Here is a 25,324-nt window from a genome sequence, read left to right on the forward strand (position 1 = left end):
ACGTGGATCTGGTTCATCATCCTCTCCTATAGGTTCCATCTTGTCTTCTCGTGTCCCGACCCCCCTCCCCAATGCCCCCCCCAACCGTCTCTTCTCTAAAACTTTCAGCCACGCCTTCTTTTTCCATTGTCCAATCACAGTCTTCTATTTCACCTGCACAGACAGCAATCTACAACGAATCAGCAGCGGTGCCTGGCGTTGCCTAGCAGAGACAGCCAGGCCTCGGCTGAGTTATCTGAGTCTCCTCTCCCCAGGTAACTCCATCGTTATGTGTTAGGTTGTCAAAAAACTAACCGGGACACCTACTAAGAGAAGCTGGTTACAGATGACCAGCTATTTGACCAATATTCTATGAATATCAAATATTCAGATTAAGGAAAACCCTGAGAAATAGCAAGTAGATTGGTTGGTGGCTAGGACAGAGAAACCAGGAGATGATAGGTAAGGGGACAAGATACTCGGCGTCTGTCGTGACAGAACACCAAGGAGAAGTAACTTACAACAAGGAATTTATTCAGAAGTTTCTATTCAAGGTCATGTGCCCATCTGCGGGGCCTGGGTGGACCTGTGTGTCATGGTGGGAACATATGATGGAGGCCTGTTCATTCTCTGGTAGCCAGGAAACACCAGAGAGAAAAATAGGGAGGGTCAAGGCTTCAATAAACCCTTCAATGGCTTGACTTCCTTCCACTAGAGCTCTGAAAGGCTCACCTCTCACCTCTCACCTCTCACCCCTCACAGGCCCACCTCTTACCTCTCACCCCTCACCCTTCACAGGTTCACCTTTCATCCCTCACAGGATCACCTCACCTCTCACCTCTCACCCCTCACAGGCTCACCTTTCACCCCTCACCCCTCACAGGCTCACCTCTCACCTTTCACCTCTCACCCCTCACAGGCTTACCTCTCACCTCTCACCTCTCACCCCTCACAGGCTCACTTCTCACCTCTCACCCCTCACAGGCTCACCTCTCACCTCTCACCCCTCACAGGCTCACCTCTCACCCCTCACCCCTCACCTATCACCTTTCACCTCCTATGAGCTCCATCCACCACCTCCCATGGGATGGAACCACATCTTCAAACACTTAGGCCTTTGGGAAACATTCCAGATTTCAAAGAGAGCAAAGCAAGGGATAAAGAAAGGGTTATAACAATGTTCTAAAACCTGGTTATAGAGGCTGGAGAGGTGGCTCAGCAGATGAGCACTGACTGATCTTCCAGAGGACCCAGGTTCCGTTTTCAGCACCTACATCTGGAACTCCAGTCTGAGGAGATCCAATGCCCTCTTCTGTCCTCCAAGTCCACGGCACAAATGTGGTACCAGACACACACTCAGTCAAAATGCCATACGCGTAGAATAAACTAGTGCTGTTGTTGTTGCTGTTGTTGTTGCTGTTGTTGCTGTTGTTGTTGTTGCTGTTGTTGTTGCTGTTGTTGCTGTTGTTGTTGCTGTTGTTGCTGTTGTTGTTGCTGTTGTTGCTGTTGTTGTTGCTGTTGTTGTTGCTGTTGTTGTTGCTGTTGTTGTTGCTGTTGTTGTTGCTGTTGTTGCTGTTGTTGTTGTTGCTGTTGTTGCTGTTGTTGCTGCTGTTGTTGCTGTTGTTGTTGCTGTTGTTGTTGTTGCTGTTGTTGTTGCTGTTGTTGTTGCTGTTGTTGTTGCTGTTGTTGTTGCTGTTGCTGTTGTTGTTGCTGTTGTTGTTGCTGTTGTTGTTGTTGTTGCTGTTGTTGTTGCTGTTGTTGTTGTTGTTGTTGTTTTTCGAGACAGTGATTTATTGTGTGGCTTTAGTTCTATAGACCAGGCTAGTCTCCAACTCATAGCCATCCACCTGCCTCTGCCTTCTGAGTGCTGGGCTTAAAGGAGTGCACCACCATGCACAGCTCAATTAAAAAGAAAAGAAGTAAATACATTTGTAAAAACTGATTATGGTAAAAGTTATGAAATTCTGCACATAGAGCTCATGCCACCAAACTACACTTTTAATGGATGAATTGTGTGCTATGAAAGTTATAGACCGATAAAGGCATTTTAAAGATTAAATACTCTTTTAAAAATCAAATATTATTTTACAAACATTGTGATTACCCCTTGTACTGAAATCAAAGAATACCCCTGCCAATATCCTATAGAGGTTCCTGTAAACACAGGGAAGACGGTCCCAATGACATCCTTCAGGAAATGTAGCGATAACTTAGCCGGAGGCCTTCTTAGAGTGTTCGTTCCTCAATACAGGCAAAGCACCAAACCAAACACAGCTTATGCCCAGGAAGACCACAGATGGTCAGAGCAGGCGGCCCACATTCACCACGGCAACAACCGCTGCTGTCCACAAATTAGCTCTTCGCTGTAGAGATGTAACTCTGTCTCTGTGTCTGTCTGTCTGTCTGTGTCTCTGTCTCTGTCTCTCTCGCACACGCATGCACGCACATGCACACACGCACGCGCACACACACACCTCTCTGCGCAGGCTTCGTCCTTTTTAAAAGTCCACACTTAAGTGGTTTCTGCACTCACATCTGGGCAGCTCTTGACAGTAATTTTCAGAATATCTTTACCCCCAAAGAAATCTTGTGCTTGGCTGTCTTTTTGTGGAAACCCAGGACCCTAGGGTGGAGGGCTGAAGGAGGAGGTTAGACCATCCCTTCCCTCACCTCCCCACGCCCCAGGTGACTGGGCCACCGCCTGAGGAGCCCCCGCAGTATTATCTAGTTCTGGCTGTGACACACATCTCTCATGACAAAGAGTCTGTCAGTTAAGTCCCTCACGCCGAGAATTCTAAGCATCCTACGTTTTACAAAAAAAGGAATCAATACAGACACGCTTGAGTTAGCATGCCTTGAAGTCATACAGCATGGCGATTTTGTAAGCGGGCGAGCAGGTACCAGGGACGAGGAGAACGAAGCGACATATCCCACGGCTGCTCTAGGTTTTCGTCTTCTCTTTCTTTCTCCTTCTCTTCCATTATTGTTCCTTCGTTATTCTCCTTTCAAATGTCTTTCGAGGCAGGGTCTTGTGTGACAGGCTTGTCTAAACTCCCTACGTATTTGAACTTCCCACTGAATGCTGGGATTACACACGTTGGTTCCCACGCCTGGTCCCAGGGCCTCACGTACGCTAGGCGAGAGCTCCAGCCAACTGAGGTACAGCCCTAGCCCTAATTACTCTTGGGCTTGTCTAACAATTACACATTCAGATATAATTTAGTCTTCTAATACATATCCTAGTTTGTTTCTGTTGTGCTTTGGATTTTGAGGCAGTCTCTCTGTGAAACTCAGGCTGACTTTCAGTTTGCCATCCTCCTGCCTCAGCTCTGGGAACTGAAACTGCAGCTGTGTACCATCACGCCTGGCTCCTAGTATGTACTCTGTGTAGCTACAGTTAGCCTCGTCTCTGATTAGCGATTGCATGATGAAATGAATGATGCCTACTATGGGTTGATACCTTGGCCATTATCCATTAAGTTTTATGCTATTATTATCATCATCATTTTATTTTTGTGGTGCTGAAAACTAAATTCAGGGCCTCATGTGTACTGGGAAAGTGTGCTACTACAGAGCTATGGCCACAGCCGCACCACTTTTTTTTTTAAAGATTTATTTTTATTTAAAGTGTGTATGGGTGCTTTGTCTGCATATATGACTGTGCACCATATGCCTGAGAGGCCAGAGAGGGCACTGGATCCCTGGGAACTGGAATCAAAGAGAGTCATGAGACCATGTGGGTGTTGGGACTTGAACCTGGGCCCTCCACGAGAGCAACCCATGTTCTCAACCACTGAGCTGTTTCTCTAGCTCTCCCTTTCTGTTGGTGCTGTTGTTTTGAGACAGGGTTTCTCTGTGTAGCCCCGACTGTCCTGTTACTCTCTTTGTAGACCAGGCTGACCTCCAGCTCACACAGATCCACCTGCCTGAGTGCTGGGAAAAAACAAAACAAATCTGTCATATTATTCCTACAGTCATCTGCTATTTAATAATGGGACACGTTCTGAAACATGCTCTTAGGTAACTTTTTGTGTATTTTACACACAAGCCTAAATTGAAGGCTAGATGATATCCTGTGGGACTACTGTTGTGTATGTGTCCCACCAAAGAAAGCCTTGCTTACTGTCCATTGTGGGGTTCTGTTGTTGTTGCTGGGTTATGTTCATGTGTATGCATGTGTGCATGTGTGGAGGTCAAGAGGTCCACCAGGTATTGTCCCTCGGGAGTACTCCACCTTAGCTTTTGTCTCCTTTTGAGTCTAGGTCTATGTCATTCTCTGACTGTCCTGGAACTTACCATATAGACCTGGATGGCCTCAGACTCAAGAGATAAACTGCCCGTGCCTCCCAAATTCTGGGATTATAGCCTGCACCATTACACCTGCGTTCCACGTTAGCTTTTGAGATGGAATCTCCCACCGGGGCCGGAGCTCACTGTGTAGCCTGGCTGACTAGCCAGCAAGCTCCAGCGGTTTGATTGCCTCTGCCTCCTCCTCCGCCCTACAACAAGCAGCATCGTGGTGAGCTTCTCATATGGGCGATGGAAACTAATCAGGTCCGTACCTGCGACATACTCCTCAGACTGGAGCCTTCGGCCAAGCTCCCTCATTGGTTTTGGAGGTAGCTCAGGCTGGCCTTGAACTCGTGACAATCCTCACACCCCAGCCTCCCAAATATACCAAGATGAAAAGCACAAGGCTTCTTGAAAGGGCTGTTACTGTAATGCTACGGTCTCAACGCCACTTCACCGAGTGCTGTTGCCCATGGGTTTGTGTGCCCATGTACTTGAGTCTGTGTTTAATTTATCTTTACTTTGCTCTCAGAGACCGAAAGGCTGTGCTATGACCAGGGAACCAGATAGTGAATTAATGCACAAACCTTCAAAGGTTATTTTGATTGCCCATTTACACAGGAACCTGTTTCTATGTTCACCTTCAGTATTGGGCAAGAAAAGGGGCTCCCAAGGTCAAGCACACTCAGCCCCAGCCTGGCTCTGACTGGTTAGCAGGATAAAGTACAGAGGGCAACCCCCGCCTCCAGCATTCGCTCTGGCAACGTTGCTGCCCCGCAGCTGAGCAAGCGAAAACACAGGCGTGAAGGACGGCTCAACGTGGAATTGAAAACAAGCACCTTTGAGTCACGTGTGCACCCACATGCATACATTCTTGTTTGGGTTTTGAAGACAGGGTCTTGTTCTGTAACTCCAGCTGACTGGAATTTGCTCTGTAGACCAGGCTAGCCTCAAACTTGCACTGATCAGCTCTTTCTTCTTCCTTGTTTGGCTTAAACTGTCAGCTACCACACCCAGTTGCTTCTTTGTTTTTCTTTTGTGATGCGGAGGACTGCTCAGCTTTGGGCTTCACAGTAGAACCAGCTTGACTGAGGAGGAGTTTCTTGGGCTGGAGAGGCTGTTCAATGGTTAGAGCAAAACTGCTCTTCCAGAGGGCCCAAGTTCACGCCAGTACCCACCCATATCCAGTAGCTCACAAACACAGCTCTGAGAGGTCTGACCCCACCTTCTGGCCTCCACAGGCACCTGCACTCCTGTGCACAGCCATACACATACACATAGTAATAAATCTCAAAATAAGCAAAGCCTTTCCAAGGTGCAAGGGCGGGGCCTGGACATGATATCTCCTTTGCTGAGGACCAACCTGAGGGACCTAAGTTCCTCTTTGAAGAGAGATACAGTACTAGGAGGGCATAGTGTGCCTTCTATTTCCTTAGATGGGGCTGGTCTCCAAGGGTCGATAGACTCTTCTGTCTGTAAATACTCAGGCTGTCCATGCAGACTTTATTTAGCTCTGAAGGCTACCTAGTTCCGGAACGACGTGATTTTCACCCGAACTCGCCAGTTCTGAGCTTTCCTCTTCTCCCATCTACCCTGTTAAATTCTTTTGTGGGCAGAGCCAGGTGGTGATGTCACACACCTTTAATCTCAGCAGAGGTAGGCGGGTCTCTGTGAAATCTACGTGGTCTATAATAGAGGGAGCTCCAGGACAGCCAGGGATACACAGAGAGCCCTGTCTGGGTTTGGGGGTGGGATTGTGTTGTGGGTTGGGAATGTAGCTCAGTGGTCAGGCCCTAGCACAGCATACAACGCCCTCAGGTAAAATAGCAGGCTGCAGAACTGCACTCAGGACCGCAAATCACTTTCACAGGACTGTCCTTTAAATCGTGAGTCTACTGTCTTTTGAAATGGACCATCAATACAACTCAAGTAACCCTTCTAATTAGTAGGAGCTCTGGCAAACGGTAAGACTAAAACCAAAGATCAAGTTCTAGACGTGTCCTGGGAGACAGCACACATTCCCGGGAGCTCCCACTTCTGCCCAAGAGCTCAGGTGAGACGGGGACCACCACAGAGCTGTTAGGCTCCTGATCTTAACACAAACCTGTTAGACACTAGAAAGTACCCCTGCCTTTTCCAACCCCCCACTTTCAACAATGTATGGGGCAATTCCCAATGTATGGCTTCCCTCGATTCCTACTCTTATGAAGACCGGGTGAACTCTAAGGACTTCAGTGTCCCCATGTCTCCAAGGACAAACTGGCCAGACTGGCATCTTACACAGGCAGTAGCTTCCTAAAGTGCAGCACACTTACAACTGTGGAACCATAATGGCCTGGGGTTACAGAAGGATCCAGGGAGCTTCAACTCAGGATACCTCAAACATGAAGACAGCAGGAAGGGGCTACCTTCCCCCTTCCCAACTTGGTGGCATAGAGCCGGCTCCCCCACCATCGACCCTAGCAGGAATGTACTATCCTGACGGTTATTAGGCCTCACTCTTTGCTTGACCCTGTAAGGCTCCACCCACCCCACGTCCAACTCTATAGCCCAACTATGTAGATTGTTTCCTCCTCACCTGGCCAATGATAAACAGCCACACAAACATTTTCCCATAGACCCTGGCCACCTCCCCGGGGGCATAAATACTCCCCTCCCACCACACACACACACACACACACACACACACACACACACCCAGACCAGTTCTCCAAAGCTGTTTCTGGGTGTGTCTGCTGCCCCGACACCCACTGCCTATAAGAGATCCTGCATTGCGTCCGCCCACCCATGCCTAGCTAAGCTTCCTCCCCTACAGTCCAGCTTGGTGTACAATAGGCCTGGCTACCCTGAGGGGGAAGTGGGCTCAGGTGGCGTATGACCAGTAAAGAATTACCAATTCCTAACATACCCCAACACTTACCAGAGTAAGCCCTCTCAGGAAAATCCCCTCCCCCTTGAGACTGTATACCCTCTGCTCATGTGTTCACGGTCGCTTCTCTTGTCACCCAAGTCACTGTGTCCAGCAGCACCTGACCCACTGATGTGGTGGTCCCCTCATTCTCACACACAGGCAGAAGAGCCTGGGGAGAGGGTTATTACGCCAGGCATGAGGGTCACACCTAGGACCTTATAACACAGGTAAGTGAGCCCTTTATGAAGTTGTAGTGTGTGACCTTTGTCCATAAACAGGTAGTAAACTGGGCGAGCAGGATGGCTCAGTGGGTAAAGGTGCTTACCTATGGTAGGAGTCTGACACACTAAGGTAGAGTTCAATCCCCACAGAGTAGAACTGACTCCACAGCTGTCTTCTGACTACACCCACACTGTGACACACGTGTGCACACACAAACCAGCTTTAAAAATCAGAAACAGTGAGAGCTGGGGTGAGTAGGATCCAAACACAAATTTCAATTTTTTAAAAAAAAGTTTTACGTAATAAATAATGTTATAGAAATATACAGTGTGCTGGCTCTGATGGTATATCACAGCACTTGGGAGGCTGGGGCCAGCCTGGGCTACAGTGTGAAATTTTGTCACACCCTCACCCCATCCAAATAAGCCACAAAGTCTTATCAGAAAACCAAACAGCCTCAAGCAGAAAAATTCTCTTTAGTAAACGACACAAGAAGGTGATGCTGTCTGTCAGTCAGGTTCACTAACTTTTCTTAATTCTCTTTGATTTCTTCCCCTGGTCTTCTACTCCATTCTCTGCAGGCCGCTTCTTCAACCCCTTCACTTTCCTCGTCTGTAGTTTGCTTAGGTCTTGCTTCTGCATATGAATCCTTCCAAACGTTGTACCAAAAGTATCCTGAGAGATATTCTTCCTCTTCTTCGGCTATAAAACGAGAGGGGGAAAAGTGTGTGTATACATATATACACATATATGTATGTATGTAATTTTCAAAATGGCTCTCACTATAAACTGATTAACATGTAGCCCATAGCTCTTAGTAGCAATTCCCACTGGGAAGCCTCTCGGTGGCACAAAGAACACAGCTTTACACACCTCTCTTATCTAGAGATCGTGGGACTTTGTTAAAACGCAAATTCTCATTCAGAGCCTGCACTGGTCTCTCCCCCATGTCCAACAATGCTGCCATCTGGGTAAAATGTCAGGCTGCCTGGCAAGAGTCAGGATGTACTCACCACTGCCAAGTACCAAGACAGTTTGCCATGCTTAGCGCCAATCTGTGCTGGTACTCCAGAGTTAAAATCGCCACTGTTGCTTTAAAACAATGTAATGGGGGGGGGGGGGGGCATGGAGGCCACCAACAGCTCACACACAGGCAGTTGTGAGTCACCTGATGCGCCTGGATGTTGGGACTCAAAACCCTGGTCCTCTGGAACAGTAACGAGTGCTTTTTAACCTTAGTCCTTTTATTTGTCTCTGAAACAATTTAAAAGTCAAAACAAAGCTGGGCCTGGTACTGCGAGCCTACAATCCAGCACTTTGAAGGTCTGAGACAGACAAATCAAAGGTTCAAGGCCAGCTTAGACTGTAAGTCAATACACACTTCATATATAATCACTGTAGAAACGCAGCTCTCAACCCCATCTTCATGGCGCCCACACTATTCCAGGTTTCCTGAAAATAGCAGTCTTGGCCATAAGAAATCTGCCAGCCAAACTAGACCCCTCGCCCCTGCAACTCTACTGCCCTGACGTCTGGATCCATTCTTTCTCCCTTTCCTGGCTCAAAACCTTTATCAATTTCATTCATCTTTGTGTGTCTTTGAATACGATGCACCACACATCCTTGCTGGCCAGAGTGGACACAGAAATAAGTAGGGAGGTCCCACATCCTGGTCATATACCTTGAGAGCTTTGGGCACTTTCATGGACAGTTTATAAAGGTCGTCCGATGCTAAGTGTGTCCTCCTCACAACCAGATCCAACGATGGCCCCATCTCTTCTAGCTCGATTCTCGGTGTTCTGCACCCAGATTTCTTCAGCAGCAGCCTTTATGAATGGGGGGAAATCTGCTTTAATTCTTTTTAAAGTCCTTCTCTGAAATATCTTTAGAGAGGGTTTTGTAGTTTCAAATAATAAGTTGCAACAAGTGCATCCTGTGTTAAGTTTTTTTTTTTTTTTTTTTTTCTTTTTTCTTTTTTTCGGAGCTGGGGACCGAACCCAGGGCCTTGTGCTCGCTAGGCAAGCTCTCTACCGCTGAGCTAAATCCCCAACCCCCTGTGTTAAGTTTTTAAAAATCAGAAACTGAAATTATGTGATATCACTAAGAAACAAGTGTAAACCTAATTTTCAAATAGCTCCGTGGTAGAACATGTGAATGTTTGTACAAGGCTCCAAGTGCAATGCCACCAGAGTAAGAACTGTGACTGGACTTCAGAAAGTAACGCTGTCTGAGTGAAGTCAGCCCACTCCAGATCAGCGTCTCCCCATAGCACGTTCATGACGCCTGTAGACTGTAGTAAGCCCAAACATCCTAATGGCTAAACCACAACTTCTTCCTCAACACTCTATGTCCAGTAACTCCAGACCTGGAAAAACCTGGGGGAGCAGCAGAGAGGAAGAGTGAGAAGCTGGGCAACAAAGACAAGACGGAGACAACAGCAAGTCTTAAGATTTTCTCTGTATTAACATATTAATAGCAAGTTAATGGGATTCACTATGGTATTTTTATATGGACACACCTTGTGTGTCCATAATTTCTACCGCTTTTCTTTTCCATCCCCACTTTCAGTCACCAATGATCTTTCTTTCAGTCTCAGGCGTACATCCCATCTCACCCCAACTGTTTTCTGAACGCTAACCCATGAAGAACTAAAGAGCTGAGGACAGAAAGGCATGGGGCTCCCAGCGCTTAGGAAATGGAGGCTTGAGGACCAGTTAAAGTTAAAGGCCATTCTCTGCTACACGGTGACTTTAAGGTAAGTCTGGGCTATGTGAAGGTGCCTCAAAAAAACAACGAAGGGAGAGAGGGAGGGAGGAAGGGAGGGAGGGAGAGAGGGAGGGAGGGAGGGAGGGAGGGAGAGAGGGAGGGAGGGAGGGAGGGAGGGAGGGGAAAAAATATCAATCCCAAATCTGAATATTATATTCACAACCACATTTAATAGAGCAGTAAAGTCCCCACAAGTAAAAAGGTGAGGTTGGCAGGGAGCTATTTACTGACAGAACAATGTCCATAAAAGATTAGCATCACACAAAAGCTGTCACAGAAGCAACAGACGGGTAATGAGAAGGAACAGACAATTAAGGATGGCCCAAGAGAGGGGTTGGGGATTTAGCTCAGTGGTAGAGCGCTTGCCTAGCAAGCACAAGGCCCTGGGTTCGGTCCCCAGCTCCGAAAAAAAGAAAAGAAAAAAAAAAAAAAAAAAAAAAGGATGGCCCAAGAGACCAAACAGTGGGAATACAAGTATACAGATGGCCACCAAGACAGTGCACTCATGGGAGACACACTTGCTGGTTACAGCAAGTCACAAGGACAGAGATGCATCGAACAATCACCTACACTCAGTTAAACAAGGCAAAACCGTCTGTGACACATAATGACAGAGGACTCAGCCACAAGGAGCTATGGTAACACAGAAAGATAAAATGAGCAGGGCATGCTAGCAATTGCCTTTACTCCCAGCACTCAAGAAGCAGACAGGGACAGGCCAATCTCGGAGATCAAGGCCAACCTGGTCTAGAGTTCCAAGACAGCCAGGGCTACAAAGAGAAACCCTGTGCCACCCCGTGGCCCCAAAGAAAGACAAACCAAGAGGCAGGCATATTGGCATGTGCTTGTCCTCCATCCCTGGGAAGGTAAGACAAGGCTTAAATTGAGGCTAGCAAAGACGTCTCACATTAAGTGACAGTGCCACCCCATGCAGATGACCTCTCTCCGACCTTAGCTCTCCCCTCAGCTGACACTGTGCTGCCTCCGCCATCATGCACTCACACTGGAAACTTGCTCTCTCCAGGTAAACGTGATGCTTCCTGTTTGGCCTACTTCTCTGCATACAACCCAACCAACAGCCTAGCACCGGTGCCTGGCATTTCAGACTCTGTCCGACTGGCCATGGGAATGCACATCTGTAATTCTAGTCCTTGGAAAGAGAAGCAGAAGAATCACTACAGGTATAGCACAGCCGAGGGACACTACATCTTTAAGTCACTTAACGAGCACAGGTGTGACAACTGCCATCTTCTACAGAACTGAGAAAGCAAGGACACAGCAGCCACAGAAACCCTGCAATCTCAGCCCTGGAGATGGAAGCAAAGTGAACATGTGAGGCCCGCCTGGGTGTATCATACCTCGTCCCGTAAACAAAAACCAAAGTTTGTACAGGGTTACTCTGAATGCCTGCAGGCTGGCCCTAAGTGGCTCAGCAGTCATGCTCCATGGTAGATCCATCGGCTCCCAATTGCTGGGTTACAGGTGGGCCGCCATGACGTACAGCCTGCCCCTCCTCTTGAATCTGCCATGGAGGGGGCCGGGTCAGCCCAACCTGCTGCTGTCACCACGGTAGATGTGGCCACGAAGAAAGAGCTGCTAAGGAAGCCTGAGCCCACTAGCTTGTCCCCCAGGAAACCCTTATCCACCAGGGCACAGAAGGACAGACAAGAAGAGGTTAACACTTAGCTCCATCTGCAGTCTCTTTTTTAAGAGGAGTAAGAGGGATGCTAACCTTAAAGGCAAAGTGTTAGCATATCGGTATCTCATCAATAAAAATGGAATCGGGCTGGAAGTAGCAGCTCAGGCTTTCCATCCCAACACTTAAAAAGCTGAGGCAGGAGGATTGCAAGTTTGAGGCCTATACAATGAGCTCAAGGCCAGCTTAAAGCTACATCAAGAGATATTGGTTTAAAAGCTCGAATCAAACAAGAAAGCGATCTGCTTGTTGGGATTTACATTCACATTAACACTGCTGGGCTACGGCAGAGCCTGCTGTACATTAACACTGCTGGGCTACGGCAGAGCCTGCTGTACATTAACACTGCTGGGCTACGGCAGAGCCTACTGTACATTAACACTGCTGGGCTACGGCAGAGCCTACTGTACATTAACACTGCTGGGCTACGGCAGAGCCTACTGTACATTAACACTGCTGGGCTACGGCAGAGCCTACTGTACATTAACACTGCTGGGCTACAGCAGAGCCTACTGTACATTAACACTGCTGGGCTACGGCAGAGCCTACTGTACATTAACACTGCTGGGCTACGGCAGAGCCTACTGTACATTAACACTGCTGGGCTACGGCAGAGCCTACTGTACATTAACACTGCTGGGCTACGGCAGAGCCTACTGTACATTAACACTGCTGGGCTACGGCAGAGCCTACTGTACATTAACACTGCTGGGCTACGGCAGAGCCTGCTGTACATTAACACTGCTGGGCTACGGCAGAGCCTGCTGTACATTAACACTGCTGGGCTACGGCAGAGCCTACTGTACAGGAGAAATTCCTGTTGGTACTTTCTACCTGCTTTAGGTTGTAGCTTTCAAATCTAGAAGTTTGAAAATTACTTTGGCAGGCCTGATGGTGGTTGGTGCTCTAAATCCAGTCAGGAACAGTGAGACAGCACAGAATATGGATGGGAGCTAACTAAACACTAGGCTCACAAGAGATGATCAGTGACCCAGGAAAAGTGAGTTCCGGAGATCAAGGCTAGCAGGAAGGAAAGATGGAGGGTCAGGGCACAGCCCCTGACACTACTGTCTACAAAATCTCCAGACCCACTGTGACCCCAGAGAACTTCAAAAAACACCCACAGACCCACTTACTTATAGCTTCGAAAGTAAACCTTCCCATTCAGTGCCGTGAAGTGCAGAACATACTCTAATCCAGCCAGACGGACGTTTGACACTGTGGGGCCTCTGAAGAAATCTGAAAGCACATATTCAGTTGTTAAAGAGAACAACAACATTCAGCTACAGAATGCCATCTTTTCAACGTGTGTGTGTGTGTGTATGTGTGTGTGTGTCTGTGTATGTCTGTGTGTGTGTGTGTGTGAGAGAGAGAGAGAGAGAAAGAGAGAGAGAGAGAGAGAGGAAGAAGAGGAGGAAGAGGAAGAGAAGGAGGAGGAAGAGGAGGAGGAGGAGGGATAGAGGAGGGATGTGTGGGGACACATACAAACACTCATTGAGACCAGAGCCATCTCCAGTGTCGTTCCTCAGGAGCTGGCTCCCTGGAAGAGCCCCAGAGAGAGCCAATCTCCCACTCTGCAGCAGCCCTGGACTATAACCGAGCTGAAGCACATAACTAGCCCTTGAGCTATTTCCCCAGCCATACTTTAGTTTGCTTTAAGAGTGTAACAGGGGTTGGAGAGATGGCTCAGTGGTTAAGAGCACTAACTGCTCTTCCAGAGGTCCTGAGTTCAAATCCCAGGAACCACATGGTGGCTTACAACCATCTGTAATGGGATCAGATGCCCTCTTCTGGTGATCCAATGCCCTCTTCTGGTGTGTCTGCGGGTAGCTAGAGTGTACTCATATAAAAATAAATAAATCTTAAAAAAAAAAAAAAAAAGAGTGTAACAAGTAGGGCTGGAGAGACGGCTCAGTGGTTAAGGGCACCGACTGCTCTTCCAGAGGTCCTGAGTACAATTCCTAGCAACCACATGGTGGCTCACAACCATCTGTAACGGGATCTGATGCCCTCTTCTGGTGTGTCTGAAGACAGTGACAGTGTACTCATATATGTAAAAGTACATAAATAATTCTTAAATAAATAATTCTCAATACTATGATTAGATAGAGAATAAGGGCAGCTTTTTAAAACGTTAAAGGTGACTTGGAGCCGGGCATGGTAGCTTATACCTTATGTCCTGAGGCAGATAGATCTCTGTGAGTTCAAGGCCAGCCAGGGGAATATATGAGGCTGGTCCAAGTTAGCATGGCTCACTAAGAGTTCAGTCCTCTACTGGCAAAGTAGCACAGAGTATACGTATACTTACACCCACAAGGCCCTGAGCTCCCAAAGGGAAAAGCCAGCCTCAGATGCTCCAAGTCCCCGGTACAAAGCAAAAGAAAAAGCTTAGCACTTAAGACAGAGCTCTGGACGGACTCATGGAGGGTTCCCTAGAAAAGAACTTGACAGAGTGCTTGCACTTGGAAGGTAAAAGTGAAGCTATCTGAGGATGGCAGCCTTCTTCTCAGCAGGCTGACGGGCCAAACAGAGAGAATCCAAGGCTAGTGTGAGTTACAGCAAGACATGCCTCAAATGACCAACAGACTCACACAAAGCATGATGCCAGGAACACAGGAGGAGTGGTCATAGCTAACTTACTTTCCTTCCTTCCTTCCTTCCTTCCTTCCTTCCTTCCTTCCTTGATTCCTTTTTGTTTTTCAAGACGAGGTTTCTGTGAAGGGTTTCTTGGCTGTCCTGGAACTCGCTCTGTAGGCCAGGCTAGCCTCTAACTCAGAGATCCGCCTGCCTTCAGGAATGTCCACCACTGCCTAGCTATAACATGTTTTGTTTTCTTTTTTTTTTTTTTCTTTTTTTTTTTTCTGGAGCTGGGGACTGAACCCAGGGCCTTGCACTTGCTAGGCAAGCGCTCTACCACTGAGCTAAATCCCCAACCCCCACTTTCTTTAAAGAAGAAATTGGGGGCCTGGAGAAATCTCCACAGTAGGATTAGTAACTCTACCGGAGGACCTGGGTTCGATTCCCAGCACCTGCGTGGCAGCTCCCATCTACTGTGGGATCTGATGTCTCTTCAGCCTCCACCAACACAGACATGTATATAGTGCACAAACACCCTCGAATTACATCAGATAATTTTTAAAAAACCAATTACAGTGAACTGATTCCCTCAGTTATGATGAGCTAACCCCTCCCAACTCTGAAGATAAAATTTAAAAGCATGTGACATAGTATTTATATTACGAAGGGCCTTATATAGAAAACTTGGGGGTTTCAGAGTTGGAAATTAATGATATTTTACAATCTTAAGTTTTAACTGACCAGATTTCTAAATTCGACCCCACAATGCCAGTTATGATGGCAGAGGACTAGAGCTTTAGGCCAAGGCTTTAGAACAAACTCAAGATTCCTCAAGGCTCGCCTGGGCTGCTGAGATGGCCACCAAGCCAACCTGCATTCAATCCCTGTGGCCCACAGGGTGGAGAGAACCAACTTCAACATGAGCACGCCCCAGCCCCACATGCAAACAAAAATGTAATTAAAAAAACAAAACCTAGCAATCCCATTAGCTAGGAGAAAACAAAGTATTTTTCTGGCTAGGAAAATCAAAGATAGGGTTGGGCATGGTGGTGCAATCCTGTGGTCCCAGAACTCGGAAGGCAGAGAAAATCAGAAAGGGGGTTGTAGGAGGCGCACTGAAGAGGCTGGGCCCGCTTGCTAGACACCATACGCAGATACGAGTACTGCAAGGCCCCTCTAGAACGAGTACTGCAAGGCCCCTCTAGAACGAGCTTAGAAGACCAATGCTGAAGAAGTATGAACAAGGAGGCCCAGTCCATGAGCTTTCAGCAGGAACAGAGGCTGCACAGGAACCAGGCAGGAGGCCATTAGTGTGACAGCTGACAAACTGGCAGGCTGCACTCTGTCCTCAGACCCTGAGTGAGCTGAGCAAGGAAGGGCTGACTTGCTTGGTGGAAGAAGTTTTAAGACAAGAGAACGGGGTGTAGTGGCACCCCTTTAACACCGGCACTCAGTGGGCAGAGGAATTTAGTTCCTACACTTGAAGCCTGGTCTCGACAGCCAGGGCTGTGCAGAGAAACCCTGACTTAAACAACCAACCAACCGGGGCTGGGGATTTAGCTCAGTGGTAGAGCGCTTACCTAGGAAGCGCAAGGCCCTGGGTTCGGTCCCCAGCTCCGAAAAAAAGAACCAAAAAAACAAACAAACAAACAAACAAACAAAGCAAGAAACAAAAACGAAAACCAGAGTCCGGGGAGAGGGAGCAAAGAGCAGAGCATGAAGATATGAGAACGTAGCGTTTGGTGAGAAAAAGAATGTGAACAAGTTTAACCTCACAGAAAAACCAGCAAGTGTTAACGGATGAGTTCTATCCGCACTCACCAATAAGAAGATTTTTCAGTCTTCTGTAGTCTTCTGTTACATCAAAATCATCACCAGCAAATATCAACATGGGCTTTGTTCCCTCAGGGCACTTACTTGTCTATGAGATTAAAAACAAAACAAATGTAATCATATAATTACCAAAATCTAGAGAATTTATAGTTTAAGATAGCCAATACGTATTAAAACAATCTTAAAATTTTTACACACATACTATCTCATTTCTTGTGGCTACATCTACAACTAAGGATCAAAAAAATAACTGATTTGTTAAATCACAGTGCCACTCAAATGCCAAGTTATGCCTTAAACCCACAGGTCCAGTTTGAGGCCATTGCTCTACCCTGGGCTTTGGAAGCTGGAGTTACTGAGCACACAGGAAGTTGGTAAAAGCCGTTTTCAAACCCCCAGGTAAGGATACTCAGCTATCGTCCTGACCCTTCCAGGTCTGCCCCTTTCAGAGGAGAGGTGAAGAGCTGAGCCTTACACACTCCCTGTGTTAACCACACACAGGCCCGAGAGTGCACCAGCTCAGCTGGGCACCACCATCATGCTGTCACCCCAGCACTTTTGGGCAGTGGAAGCAGAAGGAGCAGAAGTTCAAACTCAGCCCTGGTCACACGGCAAGTCTGAGGCCAGCCTGGATTAGTTAAAATCATACATCAACAAAGCAACACACAAAGCCCCCACTAAGTTACATAACTTTCCATTACGCAGTGTTTCTTCCTCTCTGTGCCCTTGAATTCTAACTTTGAGTCTCATCTACCATGTGTATGACTTTACCCCTTTTGGGCTTCAATCACCAAACGTAAATGAAAACTGGGCCTGAGGTGGTGGTGAATGTCAGAGGTAGGAGCTCCAGGACAGCCAAAGCTCGGAGTGAGCCCTGTCTCAAAAACAAACAGACCCACAAACGACACCGCCTCCCCCAGCCAGGGAAAACTGCCTAGTTCTCACACCTGTAAGACCTGAGTGACATCATGCACCTGATGGCGCGGCTGAAGTGAGGCTCTTCTAGCCTCCAGGCCGTTTTCCCATGCTTTGCTACTTCCTACCTCACAATCCTGCTCAAACAAGTAGGCACACTGCAGGCTCCCAAAGGAGCTTAGCTATAATTGACAACTAATGGACAGAAGAATACAGAATAATAAGCTAATGGCCAGAATACAGGGGCGGGGTAGCCAGAGGGTTTTGGTCATAGAATAGTGCCCAAATTGAAAACTTCAGTCTGTCCGCAAGTGTTACCACTTAGGAAAGACAGCATTTAAACCAGAAGCCTAACAGAGAACGGTCATCATACTCTCAGGTTTCACTTCATGAGATCCATGTGCTATATATTATAAAAAAGTCATTCCTTTTTTGTTTTGTGTTTTGTTATTGCTTTTTTGAGGGAACAGGGTTTCTCTGTGTAGACCAGGCTGGCCTTGAACTCAAGAGATCCATCTGCTTCTGTCTCCCAAGCTCTATGACTAAAGGCTTGGGCTGCCACTGCCCAGCCTACGGGTCCTCTTTTAAAATAAAGTTAGATTGTATTTCTGCGTGAAGTTTTTCTCTATAATATTCTATTTTTTCTATAATATTCTGTCAGTATTTTTGGCCAAGTATATTTGACCAAGAACACTGTTCAAATGCTATTAGTTTTATGACCAGTATCTTACCTTAATATCTTTCAGAGACACGAATTTCTCAATCCCTAGTTCAATCATATCCAGCACATGGTAGTCATACATACGACCTAAAAGCAAGTACATCTTTAAGCACAGATTGTCACATTCACCTTTTGTCACCTATAAGGCTCCAAATTACCTGCGTCTCCTCTGTCTAAGCCCACACACTCCCTTCTTAAACTCTGGCATCCACTTAGTTGTGCTGTCAGGAAAAGCCCTACAACATTCACAAAGAGCCCAACTCTGTTCTTTCACAGAATAAATGGGGAGCTGGGTGTGGCGGTTGAACACCTATAATCCCAGCTCTGGGGAGGCAGGAAAATGGAGCTCGAGATCAACCTGGGCTATAAAACGAGTTTTGAGCCAACCCGGGGATAAAGACTCTACCCAAAAGTAATTAAATAAACTAAGAAGAAGCGTAGCTCAGCCATACCAGGAGTGTTCAACATGCATCAGGCTTGGGATGAAACCTTAACGAAAACACCCACCGTCAAAAACCAAGATACATGAAGACCTCAGACAGTAAGAGGTCGCCTACAACTGAACATGTTAGGTAGAAACTCTGTGAATCGGGGATGGAGATGGCTCAGAATTTCCTGCTCTTCCCAAGGGATTTAGTTTGGTTCCCAGCACCCCGTAATTCATGTGATTTATACATATACAAGCACACACAGAGTACATAGATAAAGATGATAAACAGATAATAGATGAAGCCACACTTCCTGTTTAAAAGCTGGAACTGGTCTCCAAAGATGTTAGCAATGGTGTTGTAGGATTGCTAATCAAGAACTAATTTGTATTTTTTCCTCACTTCCCTGGGATGGCAGGGTGGTAATACTGATGTTACTGGTGCAAAGTTTCTATGGTGATGCTGGGATTCCAATCCAAGCCTTTAAAAAGCTAGGCAAGAAAAAAAAAAAAAAAGCTAGGCAAGGGCTCTACCACTGAGGTGGCCCCTAGTCCAACATCACAAGGTTAAAGCAGCAGTAGAAACTATCTGGGGCCTACTGACTGCCTGTCACTTCTGAAAGCATTCGTTAATCTGAGTCACAGAGCTCACTCCATGAACCAAAGCCCCGGAGTTAATCAACACCAGCACTGAGAGGCCGGGGTCCTCAGAGATGCAGGCACCCAGAGCTACACTGAAAGACCCGGTCTCAAGCCAAACCCACGAGTGCGGCACTCACCTATCACGAGATTATTGGGCCTCTTCTTATTGTGGGAGCCAAACATGAACAGAGAACAGTCCGACTTCTTTGAAAAGAACTCCTACAAAAGAAGAAGAACCCTTGAAGAGCCTTAGCCTGACCCACTGTAGTGGCCCACGCAGTTGGAAGGCTGAGGCAGGGGCATTGCTGTAAAGTGGCCAGCAGAAGCTACACAGCAAGCGCCTGTCTCCAAACAAGCAACCATCTTACCTGGAAGCCTACAAAGGGCATTAGGGGCTCCCCTCTCCTCTCCCGGAAGACGCTAATGAAAACATAATAATCTAGATAGGGACATACAGAGGGGCTGGACAGATGGTCCAGAGGTCAAGAGTACTTATTGCTCTCGTAGAGAGAGGACCAGGATTCAGTTCCCAGAACCCATGGCAACCAAGAACCATCCTTCACCTTCTTCTGACCTCTAAGGGTACTAGACACATATGGTGCACATACATGCAGTCAGGCAAAACTCTCATACATAAACATTTTTACTTTTAGATGAGCACACATCATCCAGACATTTGAACTGACAATGAAGAATGTAAAAGAATATGAAGTTTAGTCAAGTTTTAAAATGTACTCAAGCTACACATGGTGACACACACTGTCATTCCAGCACTTAGAACATGGAAGACAGGACTTCAAGGCCAGCCTTTGCTATACCAGCCAAGGCACACGAGACCCAGTTTCAAAAACAAACAAACAAAAAGGCAAACAAAACAAAGATTCATGCTTAGAGGTCAACACCGTTGTCACATTCATCCAATTTATACAAGAAGCCCTTTCACGGGCACAGAGATGGCTCAGTGGTTAAGAGCCCTCACTGCTTTTGCCAAGGTCCCGAGTTCAATTCCCAGCAACCACATGGTAGCTCACAACCATCTGCAATGGGATCTGATGCCCTCTTCTGGTGTGTCTGAAGGCAGCGACAGTGCAGTGTACTCACACACGAAAATAAAGAAGCCCTTCCTCCTCATCTCCCTGACTGTTTGTCTCCAATCCCGTAATGCACAGCACAGAGGAACTGCCCTTGCTTGCTCTGCAGTCGAAGTCATCATGGTTTCCATCAGATTCCTCTTACTAGATATTAACCTTCTTTTCATTAAAACCACCACGAGGTCCGGGGATGTAGGCAGTGAATCCTTGCCTGGCATGTACGGAGCCCTGGGTTCTATCCCAGCACTGTCTAACCAGTGGTGATCCACTCCTGAAATCACAGCACTGGAGGTGGATGCAGGAGGATGAGTAAGTCAAAGTCATCTCTGGCTACACAGAGTTCAAACCACCCTGGAATACATAGGACACTGTGTCAAAACCCAAAAAGACAGGCTGAGTGTGCTGAGACAATGCCTCCCAGCACACAGCACGCGGAAGACGGATGCTAGCGGAGCTTGAGGCCAGCCTGGTCTACATATTTCCAGGACAGCTAGAGAGAGCTACATAATAAATAAAGACACGTGTCTCAAAACAAACAAACAGACAAACAAACAAGAAGCCAGGCAGTGGCAGCAAACACTTTTAATCCCAGCACTTGAGGCAGAAGCAGGTGGATCTGAGTTTGAGGATAGCCTAGTCTACAGGCCAACACAGAGGCTACACAGAGAAACCCTGTCTGGGAAAACCAAACAAAAAAACAAAACAAAAAACAAACTACACACACACACACACACACACACACACACACACACACACACACACACACACACGCCTTAAAAGTCAGTAACCTTATTTCTCAATCTGAGTATCAAAATTCTCATACATAGGATTTCTAACTAAAAAATAACAATTTATGGATACAGCATGGTTTAGTCTGCAGCCATTTTTACATTCTCTGTTCTGTTATTTGGGGGGGGGGGGGGCCAGGACCTCAGGCAGGCTAGGCAAGCTCAAGATGGACTATACCCGACCACACATCCAGGCCTGCCCATATGTGCTCTCTTAAAAAGAGCCTTGTACTTACCAGTGACGTCTGATCCTCAAATGGTCTTGTAATGTTTTTCCTAAGAGTATTAGAAAAGTGAATCCAGTTTTAATGTTAAAAAGTACATTGTTAATTTTATATTCAAATAATTAAAACAGCAGTGCACAGTGGCACACACCTTTACCATCACTGCTTGGAAAGTGGAGAGGTAGGTAGGTATCAGTGAGTTCCAGACAAGCCAGGTTGCGTAGTGAGACCCTGCCTCAATAGTTGCTACCCAAAGGGGATTGGGGGTGAAAGGAGGACTGGACAGATGCTCAGCGGGTAAGAGCACTGGCTGCTGTCTCAGAGAACCTGGGTTCAATTCTCAACAGCCACCTCATGGCTCTCAACCTTCTGTAACTCCAGTGCAGGGCCTCAAAGGGCAACTGGCACACACAGGGTGCAGGGGTGCATGCAGACAAAACACCCAAAAACATACAATTAAAACAGCAACAAACAACCAATCACTTTTAATCGCAGCAGCAGGGAGGCAGAAGCAGGTGCCAGGCTGGTCTACAGAGAGTTCCAGGGCAGCTAAGACCACGCAGAGAAACTCTTATCTAAAACCAACAACAACAACATCGACCAAAGGCCAGTGACTGCTGTGACGAAGCTAAGGCAGGCACCACATCAGCATAAAGAGTGAGGATTATCCCAGCTAAATTCTGACTAATCACTCTGCCACAGAAAGGGTCTGAGATTGACATTATTCTTGTTGGGCAATGGTGGCACGTGCCTTAATCCCAGCACTCAGGAGGCAGAGGCAGGCAGATCTCTGAGTTCGAGGTCAGCCTAGACTACAGAGTGAGCTCAAGACAGCCAGGGCTACACAGGAAAACCCTGGCACAAAAACAAAGATTATTCTAAATGCTGGGTGGAGCAATTGCTCAGTAGTGAAAAGAACTTGTATATGTATACTCATAAATAAACATATATTTTAAAATCTTCTTATTAAAACGTCACTGTGTTGAGAACAGACTGTACTATGATCAAATAACTCTCAAGAGTATCAGTATACCCACACTGATTCCAGTAACTTAAAAATAAAGGGACAGACAACTTTATCTTCAGAATTCTGAGCAGAAAGGGACCACCAGAGTACCACAATTTTTTTTTTTTTGGTTCTTTTTTTCGGAGCTGGGGACCGAACCCAGGGCCTTGCGCTTCCTAGGTAAGCGCTCTACCACTGAGCTAAATCCCCAGCCCCCCAGAGTACCACAATTATCCTGACTATGCACACAGAGCACTGCAGACAGGATGGGTAGCAGCCATGTTTCCAGACAGAAAGGAGACAGACCCTCAGAACCTGTGAGTTCAGCATCCACAGAGTCATGCAGTTGTGCATGTGAAATACTGGGGGCTGGGGTACATCTGCACTGGGCATGGGAAGCCGTGCGTTTCTTAGCTTTAGTCCAGTAACGGCACTGTAGCAGGCGTTCACAGTTTACACAGTAGGTGACGTAGAGACAACCGAGGATGTGCATAGCTTAGGAGACTGCCTTGCCACTTTACACTCGGGACTGGAGTATCCGCAGATCTGTATTCCAGCAAAGTCCCAAAGCCACTCCCCAAGAACTGAGGCATGACTACACTTGCATAGTCTCCAAGTATCTCCCCTAGATATTTACTACCTATACAGGGGAAAACAGTAACAGTGGAGACACCAGAGACAAAGCCACCAAAGACTTTCACAAACTAGAGAAGACAAAGGGTGGGGCTGGCAAGATGGCTCGCGCTTGCCTCCCAGACTAACAGCCTGACTTCAGTCTAGAACACACTGGAAGGTGGAGAGAGAACTCGCCCAGAGATGTCCCTGACCTCCACACCTATACCAAGATGAGGACCGGGATGAGGGTATCCCTCACTGGCAGAGAACTTGCTCAGCATGTATAAGGCCCTGGGTTCAATCCCCAGTATTTCCAAGAAGGAAAAACAAAACAAACAACAAGACTGAGGAAACACAACTAAAAGCAATGTGAAAACGAGAAAGAGTAAAGAGCAACTAAGTAAGTAACTTACTCCGTATCATCACAGCACCTTCAAGTCCCTGATTACAATAACTGCAGTGATAATGTAACACTAATATGACACTAATGTGGCACTAATGTGGCACTAATGTGACACTAATGTGACAATAATGTGACATGTGGGCGGGGGGCTGGGGGGAGACATCACCATACAGGAACTCCAGTAATTCTTAAGAGTTCCCCTGGGGTTGGGGATTTAGCTCAGTGGTAGAGCGCTTGCCTAGGAAGCGCAAGGCCCTGGGTTCGGTCCCCAGCTCCGAAAAAAAGAGCCAAAAAAAAAAAAAAAAAAAAAAAAAAAAAGAGTTCTCCTAAGCGCAAGGCCCTGGGTTCGGTCCCCAGCTCCGAAAAAAAAGAGTTCTCCGGTGCATACGTAATTACTTCAAAGTAAGGTAAATACAGATTACAATTATGCAAGAATGTTCTGAGCCAGGCGTGGTGCACGCCTTTACTCTCAGCACTTGAGAGGCAAGGATCTCTGAGTTCAAGGTCAGCTACGGCTACATAGAGAAACCCTGTCTCAAAAAAAAAAACCAAAAAAACAAAAAATAAAAAAAAGAATATTCATTCAGTGCAAATACTAATATCTTTTTCTTCCAAACCTTCCGTAAAGCAATTGTTACAATTGAGCAGAATAATAATAATAATAATAATAATAATAATAATAATAACAATAACAACAACAACAACAACAACAACTTACTTTTTATAGAGAACTCCATACGGTTTCTTCAGTGCATACTGTAAAACACAATTTTAAACTTTCTCAACACAACATTCAAAAAGCAGAGTGAGCAACCTTCGGGATTTAGGGGGTGGGCCATCAGTGGTTTTAAATTTAAGGGTGGGGCAGGATCTCGCTCTGTAGCCTGGGTCATCCTGACTGCCAACTGTTCTGCCTCCTCCTGAGTTCTGGGATTAGGGACATGTGCTGCCATTTTTCGTACAACACTTGATGGTCCTCACTCAGCCAAGAAAGACCACCATGACTGCTGACTACTGTAATACTCTAATAATGTAATACTGCTCTTAGAACGTGCGTAAATGTGGAAGCTCACTGGGAAGGAAGGGCTGTTCCCCTCAATGCCATGACATTCAATCAAACATTTCAGAAAAAGATGAGCAAGCCAGGCCAGACACGGTGGCTCCCATCTGCATCCCAGGGCTGAGACGCTGGAGACAAAGAACTGAGGTTCAAAGCAAGTAATGTGGCTCGGTGGGTACAGTGCTTGCTAGCAAGCCTGACAACCTGAGTTCGACTCCTGCCACCCACATGGTCAAACGTGGGAAAATGGGGAAATGAAGGTCAAAGTTCCCATATATCCAAGCTGGGCACGATGGCACATGTTTGCAATTCCAGTACTTGGAGAGCTTAAAAAGGTGGTGGTTAACATGAGAACAGCCTGGGCTCCATAAGAGACACCGCCTCCAAGGGGCAAGTTTCCAGTTATTTCACTGATTTAATTCAAAGACTCTATCTGCTACATAATCCTAAATACCCATGTACCAATTAGATAGCGCACATACAATGACTGCAATTCACCAATTTACTGAGTACTCACCAGGTCCCGACACTGTCTGGCTTGGTAGAGAGTATCTTTACCCAATCTTACCAGCCTAACTAACTAATTTTTATCTTAACAACTTAAATTGGATGTCCTCTGAACATTATCACCTTTCCCTCCAAACCTGCCTTATTGGATATTTTATTTTTAGATTATTTTAACTTTATACTATGAGTGCTTATCTGCGTATCCCACACATGCCTGGTGTCCATGGAGACAGGAGGGTGCTGGATCCCCTGAAAAAGGCAGTTACCGATGGCTGTGAGCTGCCATGGGGATGCTAAGACTGGAAGCTGTGTCCTCTGGAAGAGCAGCCAGTGCTCTGAACTACAGAGATGCTCTTCCAGCCTCTGAACTGCTATTACTGCTTCCTGGGCAATCAATCCAGAAACCCGGGAACCCATGGCTCCCACTGACACTAAACCTGTGCCCTCCGTATCTCTTACCTCTGACTAGCTCTCAACTTCATTCATTCATTCATTCATTCATTCATCATTTGTTTGTTTTTCTCCCTGGCTGTCCTGGAACCTGCCTTTGGACTCACAGACAAACCCTTGAACTCTGCCTGCCTCTGCCTCCCCAGCACTGTAATAGATTAAAGGCAGGCTTCAGCATGCTAGGCTGTCGATTTTATCCAG

At 46.7% G+C, this 25,324-nt stretch overlaps 1 protein-coding gene and 1 long non-coding RNA gene across 7 annotated transcripts in view; one reads left to right on the forward strand and one right to left on the reverse strand.

Annotated features, from left to right (window-relative positions):
* LOC108349085 (uncharacterized) lies at positions 1 to 13,745 on the forward strand. 5 transcript variants are annotated; one of them, XR_015645910.1, is made up of 5 exons: positions 51 to 254; positions 4,242 to 4,533; positions 6,140 to 6,233; positions 9,993 to 10,157; positions 11,193 to 13,745. It is a non-coding gene; the product is annotated as an uncharacterized LOC108349085 (long non-coding RNA). The 5 variants fall into 5 exon arrangements; XR_015645911.1 differs by lacking the exon at positions 4,242 to 4,533 and having other exon boundaries at positions 16 to 254; XR_015645912.1 differs by lacking the exon at positions 6,140 to 6,233.
* Rpf2 (ribosome production factor 2 homolog) overlaps positions 7,675 to 25,324 on the reverse strand; it is a 21,487-nt gene continuing 3,837 nt past the window's right edge. The window contains exons 3-10 of one of the 2 annotated variants that reach the window (NM_001106391.2): positions 23,825 to 23,862; positions 21,095 to 21,134; positions 19,117 to 19,198; positions 17,921 to 17,997; positions 16,263 to 16,362; positions 13,001 to 13,103; positions 9,084 to 9,228; positions 7,675 to 8,104 (exon numbers count right to left, since the gene is read on the reverse strand). In NM_001106391.2, coding sequence (NP_001099861.1) covers positions 7,925 to 8,104; positions 9,084 to 9,228; positions 13,001 to 13,103; positions 16,263 to 16,362; positions 17,921 to 17,997; positions 19,117 to 19,198; positions 21,095 to 21,134; positions 23,825 to 23,862 — 765 coding nt within the window. In that variant the 3' untranslated portion in view covers positions 7,675 to 7,924. The remainder of the gene's footprint in view (positions 8,105 to 9,083; positions 9,229 to 13,000; positions 13,104 to 16,262; positions 16,363 to 17,920; positions 17,998 to 19,116; positions 19,199 to 21,094; positions 21,135 to 23,824; positions 23,863 to 25,324) is intronic. The other variant, XM_087597197.1, reaches the window with a different exon arrangement.

The sequence above is a fragment of the Rattus norvegicus genome, chromosome 20 (assembly GCF_021556685.1).
Source record: "Rattus norvegicus strain SHRSP/BbbUtx chromosome 20, alternate assembly SHRSP_T2T, whole genome shotgun sequence".
NCBI lineage: Eukaryota > Metazoa > Chordata > Mammalia > Rodentia > Muridae > Rattus > Rattus norvegicus.